Source organism: Rhinopithecus bieti, unplaced genomic scaffold (assembly GCF_001698545.2).
Source record: "Rhinopithecus bieti isolate Rb0 unplaced genomic scaffold, ASM169854v2 scaffold_8675, whole genome shotgun sequence".
NCBI classification, from domain to species: Eukaryota; Metazoa; Chordata; class Mammalia; order Primates; family Cercopithecidae; genus Rhinopithecus; species Rhinopithecus bieti.
Window position 1 is genome coordinate 4,671,073 of NW_016806447.1, and position 11,486 is coordinate 4,682,558.

Below are 11,486 nucleotides of genomic sequence, written 5' to 3' on the forward strand. Positions count from 1 at the left end.
ACACTGCGCCTGGCCATTTTTCTTATTGATTTCTAGAATGTTCTCTGCTTGTCTGTAGATGACTCCATCTTCTTCTCTTAAGCAGCCATATGTGATACCTAGTCAGAGCCACTTTCTAATTTTTCTTATGTGTAAAATTTTAGAAAATATTTATTGATTTTAATTATAAAAGCTGTAAAAGATGTATATAAGTTAAAAATGGAAATCTCTCACCCAACCTCATTCTTCAGAGGTAATTACTCTTAATAGCTTGGTGTATAGTCTTTTATTTTTATATACTTACTGATTTTTTTATACAGATGGTATCACACTAGGCATACTCTTCTGGAATTTGCTTTTCTTCATGTAACAATATATCTTGGGACCGTTTTCACATGATTGCATATCGACTTGCCTTGTTCTTTGTCATGGTGGAATACAATTCCATTGTTTTTAAAGCATCTTGATGTATTTTTTCGATTCTTTACTGATAATTTCTTAAGGTGCTTTTTGTTTGAGGAGGAGAAGGACTTTAAGAGATTTTTGAGGATGTCGTTTAAGAAAGTTCCTTATCTATGTTTTTCATGATGATGACAAACATTTGCAAAGTACTCCTCATATATAACCTCACTTTACGCTCCTAACAACCCTGTAATGAAGTTACCATTATCCATAAATAACAGAGAAACAGATGAGACCATGGAACCCCAAGGCAGGGATCACATGTGCCTTTGTTGTTATAATGGTAGCTGGGTACCCCTTTCCCCCTTCCACATGACATAGGAAAACATATCCTTTTTGTCCTTGGTAACAAAAGGTCACCAAGAGTTAGTTACAACCACCTGATGGGAGACTTCATTTCTTTAATCTCTTGTGGTTGTTCTAAATAGTTATTGGTCCATGATAGATATCAACTTCCTTACTCTAGAGCAATGCTATATTTCTGTCTCCAATAAATTATTTGCAGGTCATCTTATTCATCTTATTCTGCCACTATTTTTGAATTCATAAATTCATGAGAAAAAGTTGCCTAAGGGCAAAAGAGGATTTATTTAACAAGAATCTTTGACCCAGCAATAATCACTATCCATCCCGCTGATTCATGTAGCATTGAAATAGTATGCCTTTTACTGCCTCCAAGAACATGTTTTTGATTGTTGATATTTAAAGATAAATATGGTATCAGATTCAGTCCATCAACATATATTGAGGTTTTACTGTATACTAAGCACTTTAAATATATTATTTATGATCCTTGAAGATATATAGATGAGAAACCTGAGTCTCTGAGAGTGTAAGTGCCCAAAATTGAGTGAGAAGGTGAACAAAATTCTCACCCACATCAAAACTCTTAAATACACAACTTGGCTATGCAGGCAAGTTACCAATGTATCAAAGCAACTTGTGAGTCACTGACAAGCAGAATCATTGCTGAAGTCCCTTCTAGCTCTAAAACTGTGCAAATATTTAGGAGCAGTTTTGTTGGTTTGGACATGATGGCTTCTCACTTTAACCCAAACTCAGATTCTGGTTTCATGACATCTCATAGAACTGGGAACCATTTGGCACACAAAAAGAGATCACAGTCTTTTTTCCTCTGGTTATTTATTCAAAATAAACTAGCCAACATAAGCAAGGTGAGACTTTAATTTTGATTTGCAAAGAAAAAGACAACAACTCTTTGATAATCCCCAATACCACAACCTTCAAAAATAGGGGAGAGAGTGGGGTAGAAATGAGGTAGAGAAAAGCATAAAAGAAGTGGAATTCACTCTTGATGTTAAGTCAGTACATCTCACATTACCTCCTGAAGAAGAACTAGAGAAAGTGTCATCTTTGTTGTATAAAAAGAAATATAGCATAATGATCCCACTACACTTTGGATGTATATTCAAAGGAAGTGAAATCAGTATTTTGAAGAGACATCTGCATGCTCATGTTTATTGTAACATTGTTCACAATAGCCAAGACATAGGATCAACCTATATTCCCATCAGTGGATGAATGGATGAAGAAAATGTAGTATATATGCACAATGGAATACTATTCAGCCACAAAAAGGATGAAATCCTGTTCTGTGTGACAATATGGGTGAACACAATGGGAGGACATTATGTTGAGTGAAATAAGCCAGGCACAGAAAGACAAATACTGCATGATCTCACTCATATGTGGGAGCTAAAAAGAGATCATGAAAGTTGAGCATAGAATAATGGTTACTAGAGACTGGGGAAAATAGAATGAAGCAGGAGATGGGAAAAGTTGGTTAACAGGTACAATGTTACAGTTAGATAGAAGGAATAAGTTCTGGCACTCCATTGCACAGTAGGGTGACTATAGCTAACAATAATGCGTTGTATATTTCAAATAGTTAGAAGAGAGAATTTTGAATGTCCTCATAACAAAGAAATGATAAATATTTAAGGTGATGGATATGCCAATTGCCATACTTTGATCACACAATGTATACATGTATCAGAATACCACATTGTATCCCATAAATATGTGCAATTATTATGTGTCAGTAAAAAATAAATAAGGTATAAAGTTTATTCAGTTAATATTCATGGAATCCCTACTATATGTCAGGCACTGTGCTAAATCCTGGGGTTAAAATGATGAATTTGCTTACAGTCTTTCTCTGAAGGAACTCACAGTCTAATAGTACAGAGATAGGAGATTAAATGTAATATGGTATTGCAGTGATGGAAATGTGAACAGGATATTCAGGAGCTCAGAGGAGGGGCATGTCAAGCTGGCTTCTTTAAGGAAGGTGATGCTTAAAGTGAGCCTTTAGGAATGAATACAGTTAGCCAGCTTAAGAGTAGTGGGATAGAAAGAACATTCCAGGTAAGAGCAAAAACACAGAGGTCATGGTAGTTAAAGTACAGAGTTTGAAGAAAGGGGAGAAGAGAGATGAGGCTTTTGGGGAAGATGTGTGTTTTGTTTTGTCTTGTTGTTATTGTTGTTTTTGTTGTTGTTTTAGGCAGAGTCTTGCTCTATTGCCCAGGCTGGAGTGCAGTGGTTCCATATCGTGGCTCACTGCAACCTCTGCCTCCCAGGTTCAAGCCATTCTCCTGCCTCAGCCTCCAAAGTAGCTGGGATTACAAGTGTGCACCACCACAGCTGGCTAATTTTTGTGTATTTTTAGTGGAGATGAGGTTTCACCATGTTGGCCAGGCTGGTCTCAAGTGATCAGCCCACCTTGGCCTCCCAAAGTGCTGGGATTACAGACATGAGCCATGACACCTGGCCTGGAAGATGGGTTCTATTTGGAGTCTGAGACACCCCAGTGAAATTTCAGGGAGCTGAGTATGTGGGGCTGAAGTTGAGGGATCATCTGGGATGGAGACAGAGATCTAAGAGTTAGGAAGTGATAGCTGAAAATGTGAGAGTTAATTAAACCAGCCAGGGAGCATATACCAAGTGAGATCAACAGATATTTGAGACTAGAATGCAAATGAAAATCAACATTTAAGGGACAGACAGAGGAAAGTGAGCTCAAGAAGCAGAGAGAATAAGTTAATCAGAAAGATGGGAGCAAACACAAGAGTCTGGTATCACAGAAGCTCAAGGTGTAGAATTGAAATAAAGGTGTGGTCTGGCCAGTCGTGGCGGCTCACACCTGTAATCCCAGCACTTTGGAAGGCCGAGGCGAGGCGAGCCGATCACGAGGTCGGAAAATCGAGACCATCCTGGCTAACACAGTGAAACCCCATCTGTACTGAAAATACAAAAACGAAATTAGCCAGGAGGCTGAAGGGGGTAGAATGGCGTGAACCCGGGAAGCAGAGCTTGCAGCGAGCCAAGATCGCGCCACTCCAGCCTGGGCGACAGAAAGAGACTCCGTCTCAAAAAAAAAAAAGAGAAAGAAAGGTGTGGCCTATGGAGACAAATGGCCTTGCTGTTCTGGCAAGGTAACGACTGAAAAGATGAAGGCATTAGAGACATCAGGAAAGGCTTTGATCAACAGTGAGGATGAAAAGGGTGATTTTGAGGGGAAGTAAAGAGAAAATCTGTAGTCTACCCTTGAGATAAATCTGGATGAGAAGAGAAGAGAGGTTGGGTGACAGAGGAATATAGGAGGTCAAGGGAGGAGGAGGTGGCAGATGAATTGCTTTGAGAATGCAAAATAAGAGATTTCAGTATATTTCTAGACTGAAAGGAAAAGGCAGTGGAAAGGTTGAAAATGGGAGACCTAGGGAATGACAAATGGAGGGAACTCTCAGGGGGGGAACATCTTATGCACTGAGACTGGAGAGGTAGAGAGGATGATCTCACATGATTCATGGACAATTTGGCCCACCCGATTTAATACTCTGCCTGAATCTCCTATTACAGATTCTCTCTTCTTTTTGTCAGCAAACAGCTCACTGTCCTCTGGATCTGCTGCGTCCTACAGGAGCATTGCGCTTAAACTATGGGAAGCGGCACCTCCACCCGACATCATTTTGCTTTCCAGAATGCAGAGAGAGGTAAGTGTTTCCCACGTTCCAAACCAGCTGTGGGTACCACAAAGCCCATATTGCATGGAGAGGGTTGGGGGTTCTCAAGGTAGAAGCAGAAAACCCTTACATTTCTCCTCAGGCTAACTCTTAGAGGTCAACTTCTCCTTCTTGTGACATGCCCACCAAAATGTCCAGTTGAAGTATATTTGACAGAATTAAAATTTGCTCAGGGAGTTAGTGTTGTCCATTGGGGTTGATCCCAAACTACCCAAGTACAAACGAATGAAAGAAAAGGGGATGAAACACATTCCAGGCAGAGGGTAGAGCATGTCCGAAGGTCAGGAGGTGGGAAGAAGGAAGCATGAGCTCCCTCTAGTGGCTAATCTAACAATTTTTAAAAAACAAATAGACCAGGAGTTGTGGGTCACACCTGTAATCCCAGCACTTTAGGAGGCTGAGATGAGAGAATCTCACTTGGGTCCAGGAGTTTGAAACCAGCCTGGGCGACAGAGCCAGATACCATCTCTACCAAAAAAAGAGACAAAGTCTTTCTCTGTTGCCCAGGCTGGAGTGCAGTGGCAGGATCTCTACTCACTGCAACCTCCGCCTCCTGGGTTCAAGTGATACTCCTGCATCAGCCTCCCGAGTAGCTGGGATTATAGGTGCCTGCCACCACGCCCTGCTAATTTGTGTGTGTGTGTTTTGTTTTGTTTTGTTTTGAGACGGAGTCTCGCTCTGTCGCCCAGGCTGGAGTGCAGTGGTGCGATCTCAGCTCACTGCAAGCTCTGCCTCCCGGGTTTAAGCTGTTCTGCCTCAGCCTCCCGAGTAACTGGGACTACAGGCGCCCGCCACCTCGCCAGGCTAGTTTTTTGTATTTTTTAGTAGAGACGGGATTTCACCGCGTTAGCCAGGATAGTCTCGATCTCCTGACCTTGTGATCCGCCCGTCTCGGCCTCCCAAAGTGCTGGGATTACAGGTGTGAACCACCATGCCCGACCTAAAAAAAAAATTTTTTTTTTTGAGACCGAGTCTCCCTCTGTAGCCCAGGCTGGATGGCAATGGCAGGATCTTGGCTCACTGCAACCTCCACCTCCTGGGTTCAAGCGATTTTCTTGCCTCAGCCTCCCGAGGAGCTTGGTCTACAGGCGGGTGCCACCACGCCCAGCTAATTTTTTGTATTTTTAGTAGAGACAGGGCTTCACCATGTTGACCAGGCTGGTCTCGAACTCCTGACCTCAGGTAATCTGCCTGCCTAGGCCTCCCAAAGTGCTGGGATTACAGGCATGAGTCACCACGCCCAGCAAAAAAAAAAATTAATTAGCTGAGTGTAGTGGTGAGCACCTGTAGTCCTAGATAATTGGGAGCCTGAGGTGGGAGGAGTGCTTGAGCACAGGAGTTCAAGCCTGTAGTGAGCTATGATCATGTCACTGCACTCCAGCCTCGGTGACTGAGTGAAACCATTTCTAATATGGTGGGGATATCAACTGCGATATAAATTGCAAATATTTTTTCCCAGTTTGTCATTTGTTTGGACTAATTTTGGAATTAGCTTCAGCTCAGGATTTCCTTATCTTGTGAATAACACGAATTCAACCCACACATGCCACAGGTTGAGACTTCCTATCTCACTGAGTTCTAGGCCAGCTCACCTTCTGCTACCACAGGGGCTGGTAGGCAGAGATGTATTAGATCGCGCAAGGTACAGAAACTTCCCCAGCTCCTGCTTTTTCACAGACAGTCCATTTACCACTCCCTGCCATGCACAGAATCCAAGAACTCACTCCCATCCCCATGTGGGTGTTAAACCCCCAGCTCCTGAGACATGTGTCTGGCCAAGATTCCCCTGGGGCCTGCCTGACTTCAATGCCTGTAACTGCCTTTGGTTATGGGTTCTATCTTCATTTCTGGCACCCGGAGATCTCCCTTCAATGCTTTTGATTTCAACTATCAGTTAAAAAGAAATTTAGCTCATTTTATGCAGCTTTTTTAATGTGTTGGAGTGTGAGGGAGTTCTACATCTGCTTAAGCATGCCGTTTCTTGTTGGAAGTCGATATTAGGCTATTTTCCTTAAAGGGATGTCATGATTCATTAATTTTTTATTGGTTACCTTTTGGCAAGCTTATACTTCCATTAGAGAAAGGTACTTCTTCCTAAAGGCATCATTTTTTTCCCCTTTAAATCAGTGTTGTATATAGAGACATAAATATTCTTGACAAGATGATAAAAATAAGAGGGTAACCATCAAAAAAATTCTCTGTTCTATTTTTCTTAAATAATTTATCTGTTCTCCCACACCCTACTGTGCATTGCCTTGGTTCACAATTTTCTCACAGTGTTGTTACATGTAGAGTTTTTACAGCCCAGGTGTATTTGTAATTTGTACCCTAATAATTTAGTTTACACATGGCCCAAGTAAGAAGGGCCTATACCTTTTTGCATTGTGCTATTAAAAATACATAATAGGTTAAAGGATTTTAAAAGATCCAGAGCCCATCTCAATTAAAAGCAAGCCAGCTCCCCGCCACACCCTACCAGATAGCCAACTGGGAGGAAGAAAAGAAGAGGGAGAATGAAAGGTGTTGCCCGCTTCTGCTGCCTGAGTAGCCAAAGCAAGACTGAGCATATAATACGTATGTCTCATCATTGGCAACACTGGCCTTAGAATGCTCAGGGCAAGGCGTTAGCAGACAACATTGATGTCCATGATCTTCCTCAGTAGTCCTTAACTTTAGCACAAGTAAGAATTAAGTACGGAGCTTGTTAAACCTTCAGATTCCTTCCTGGATTCCACCCGTAGAGATTCTGATGTTGCAGGTCCAGGGTGAGGTGTAGCAACCTGCATGTTTACCAGGAATCTCTAAAGAATCTGTGGCACCAGCCCTGGACCTCTCATTCACTATTCTCTTTTGTGTGTGTGTGTGTGTGTGTGTGTGTGTGTCAGAGTCTCTAGCCCAGGCTAGAGTGCAGCGGTGCAATCTCGGATCACTGCAATCTCTGCCTCCCAGGTTCAAACGATTCTCCTGCCTCAGGCTCCCAAGTAGCTGGGATTACAGATGCCTGCACCATGCCCAGCTAATTTTTGTATTTTTAGTAGAGATGAGGTTTCACCGTGTTGGCCAGGCTGGTCTTGAACTCACTTCAGGTGATCTACCAGCCTCAGCCTCCCAAAGTGCTGGGATTATAGGTATGAGCCACCGCGCCCGGCCTCATTCACTATTCTGAACATGGTTTTACATAAGTCAGTCAGTGGGGTTCAACCTCATCTCTTATTATTTAGCGAGTGCCTTTGAGAAATACTAGTAGTACGAATTTTGTTTTCATAGGAAATCAAGCTTAGCTTTGTTTAAATTCCTCCCAGCTTCTCTTTTGCCACGTCACCATCATCTTTCCTCTTAGGAAAATCAGCAAGAATTCTATTATCTCTCTAATGCAAACTAAATGTATTAAATCAATCTGTCTACTATTTATGAGGTTGACCTGAGTCAGCCTGCAGGGTGTCTAATCCAGCTTTATCCACAAATAGTCCATTCATCACCAGCAACGTATCTAGGCCTTGGAGCTTAAAAAGAATCTAGTTATGTGGACAGCTGTTCCCTTCTCTGGCAACAATACTTGACCACAGTTCCTAAACCTTATATAAAGACCAAAACTCTACACCCTAACCTGCCCTACCTGGTCACCTGGCATAGGTCCTGGCAAAAATGAGAGGCCCAGGGCCATGTGGGGGACTGCATGGTCAGTGCTCTCTATCTTATGATGGGGTGCTTAAAGCCTGCAGGGATGTCACGGAACTGGGGGTGGCAAGCATGGGAGCTGGGAAACACTTGCTGCCCCCTGACATCGTAGGATGCATTCATTTGCATATCTGTCTATTGTTTGTTCTTCCCAGTCTTCATCTGGTCCCACCCCTTTTCCAGATGAGGACATTGAGGCCCCAGATGACTTACCTGAAGCCACAGAGCTTGTCAGGGCAGTTCTAGGTCTAAAACCCAGGTGTCCTGACATCCAGTCTATTGTCACAATATCAAAATATCCACCCCATTCCCGCATTATAACCTGTCAGGGATGCTGCATCCTTGCAGAAGAGTTTACATCTCCTTCTCAGAATCCTGGCAGTCCAACCTTTTCATCCCTACACAGAAATGTTTTCATCAAGACATGGGAATTCTAATAAACCTACAGTGATATTAGTATAACTATCAGGCAGGAATGAAGGGGAGGGGCTGGAAATGGGGAAAAACACTATTGCCAGCAGAAAGGGAGATACTTCTTATGGGCCTCAATGGGTAGTGCTTCCGCTCCATCTTCTCCTCACATATACAGTGGGAGAGGGCTGAGCAGCTTCCTCTCCCTACCCCCAATCCCCTGGCCCAGGGAGTCCCACCTCACAGGCTTGCTTCTCCATCGGTGTCATAGCCTTCAAGGCAGCAGCCCTGATCCAGAGATGGTACCGGCGCTACACGGCCCGCCTGGAGATGAGGCGGCGTTGCACCTGGAGCATCTTCCAGTCTATAGAATATGCTGGGCAGCAAGACCAAGTCAAGGTACAATGAGATGTGGGACGGGGCCACCTCCTGCTCTGCCTTTCAGCCCTTGGGCAGCAGGGCTCGGGTGCTCCGAAGGTGAGGCCAGCCGGACCACTTGTGGGTTCTCTTTTCCCTCACCTCTAAAGCCACGTCTCCTTGGCTTCTTCTGCAGCTCCATGACTTCTTCAGCTATCTCATGGATCACTTCATCCCCAGCAGCCACAATGAGAGTGAGTATGAACTGCCACATGTCATGTCCTCCTGTCCCAAGGCCACAGATTGCAGGGTGAGGTGGGGGATGCTCAGGGAGTGAAACCGTGAATCTGATGACAGCCAGGGAATAAGCAAGGGACTGACAAGTAAAAGGCAGACTGGGGTTTCATGCCAAGTTCTCCCAAACACACACCTGGAGAGAAGAGTTTGAGTGCAAGGAGTTCATTTATTAAGTTCAAGAAACTCTGGGGATGGGTGGGGAAGGGATTCAGGAAAGGAACGGCAGCCAGTCCAACAACTCAGTGTGCCTGGGAAATAGTGCAAAACACAAGCCTCAGAATTATCCCCGCTGCAGGCAGAGGGAACTGGAGTTTTTCTGTGTCAACTCCAGGGAGTCATTGGTTGAAAGCAGCTGGGGAGGTGGGAGGGAAGAATAGGAGGCTTTTCTTTTCTTTTCTTTTCTTTTGAGACAAGGAGTCTTGCTCTGTCACCCAGGCTGGAGTGCAGTGGCATGATCTTGGCTCACTGCAACCTCTACCTCCCGGGTTCAAGTGATTGAACTTCAGACACCCGAGTAGCTGGGATTACAGGGGTGTGCCAACACACCTGGCTAATTTTTTGTATGTTTAGTAGAGACAGGGTTTCACCATGTTAACCAGACTGGTCTTGAACTCCTGGCCTCAAGTGATCCACCTGCCTCAGCCTCCCAAAGTGCTGGTATTACAAGCGTGAACCTCTGGGCCCAGCCAGGAGGCTGTTAATTCCATAGCATTTCTGGCCTGCCACCCAGATCCAGGAAATATGCCCTCAGTCTAGAGATGCAGATGCTGGCAGCTGGAAGCTGCTGGAAGGCACTGCCAGGTCTGATGCACCTGTTGCACTCACTAAATGCAATATAAATGCCTGTGAATGATTTTTCCACCCTGGCTTTCCCCTTTCCTTCTGCTTGCAAATCCAGGTCCCTACATTTCTGTACTCTCTAAGTCTGACAAATCTTGATCTTTTAGAATAAAAGTAGAAAGCATGACTTTTTCCTCCTGCCCATGCTAGTCTGTTGTCACTTTCTCCTTCCTTTTTCCTCTTCTGTGCTGGAGCTGAAGCTGAAGCCAGATTAACCATGTCCTGCTTCAACAGTCCAGGGAAGGACTTTTTTTTTTTTTTTTTTTTTTTTTTTTTTTTTTGAAGAGGGGCTCACACCCTTGCCCCGGGGGGGGGGGGGGGGGGAGGAGAAGACAAACAAAATATCTCCTTCCTCAAACCCCCAGGGGGGGGGTTTTTTTTTTTTTTTTTTTTTTTTTTTTTTTTTTTTTTTGAGATAGGGTCTCACTCCATTGCCCAGGGTGGAGTGCAGTGGTGTCATCTCAGCTCACTGAAACCTCTGCGTCCCAGGCTTAAGTGATCCTCCCATCTCAGCCTCTTGAGTAGCTGGACCTACAGGTGTGCGACACCATGGCTGGCTAAAGTTTTAAAATGTTTTTGTAGAGACAGTTTCCCTATGTTGCCTAGGCTGTTCTCAAACACCTGGGCTCAAGCAATCCTCCCTCCTCGGCCCCGCAAAGTTCTGGGATTAGCGGTGTTAGCCACCGTGCCCAGCCAAAGACTATTCTATAGCGCCCGCAGACTGCATGATCAGATGATCATAAGCTGATCCACCTTTTCTATCGGGACTAGGGGACTTCCTGACCCGCATGTTCACTGAGGACAGATTCGCCCAGGACTCTGAGATGGAGAAATGCAGTGACTATGAGTCCATAGAGGTACCCGACAGTTACACGGGGCCACGCCTCTCCTTCCCACTCCTGCCTGACCATGCAACTGCCCTGATAGAAGCATTCAGACTGAAACAAGTAAGCTCACCTGGGGAACTTGGGTCAGAACCAACTCCATGAAATGTGTAAAGGGAGACCAAACCCAGCACAGAAAGAATGGCCCCAGATTTAGGATGTTCATGTCATGTGTCCACTAGAGAGGTTCTACCCCTGCTGCGCTTAGCCAGGATCTTGCGGTCAATCAGCCAGTTCTGACGACTGAAAGCTTTTCTTCCTAATCGCATAATCTCTCATTGTTCATTCATCCCACACATAACTACTGAGTACTGCTTTGTGCCCCACACTGCTCTGGGCTCTGAGGATACAGCAGTGAACAAAACAGATACAATCTCTGCCCTTATGGGGCTGGCTATCCATCGGGGAGGCAGACAATGAACAATAAATAAGACAATTATGCTGTATATTAGAAGGTGATGAGAGCTATGGAAAAGAACAAACTAAGTTGTGGGTGGAAGAAATAGCAGTTCTTTTTTTTTTTTTTTTTTTTTTT

The 11,486-nt window shown here is 44.3% G+C and overlaps 1 protein-coding gene across 1 annotated transcript in view; it reads left to right on the forward strand.

The window, feature by feature from the left end:
• The window catches only part of PPEF2 (protein phosphatase with EF-hand domain 2), a 47,184-nt gene that overhangs the window by 1,356 nt on the left and 34,342 nt on the right, over positions 1-11,486 (forward strand). Inside the window, exons 2-5 of the mRNA XM_017876608.1 lie at positions 4,342-4,454; positions 8,845-8,972; positions 9,127-9,184; positions 10,839-11,014. Coding sequence (XP_017732097.1) covers positions 4,400-4,454; positions 8,845-8,972; positions 9,127-9,184; positions 10,839-11,014 — 417 coding nt within the window. The 5' untranslated portion in view covers positions 4,342-4,399. The remainder of the gene's footprint in view (positions 1-4,341; positions 4,455-8,844; positions 8,973-9,126; positions 9,185-10,838; positions 11,015-11,486) is intronic.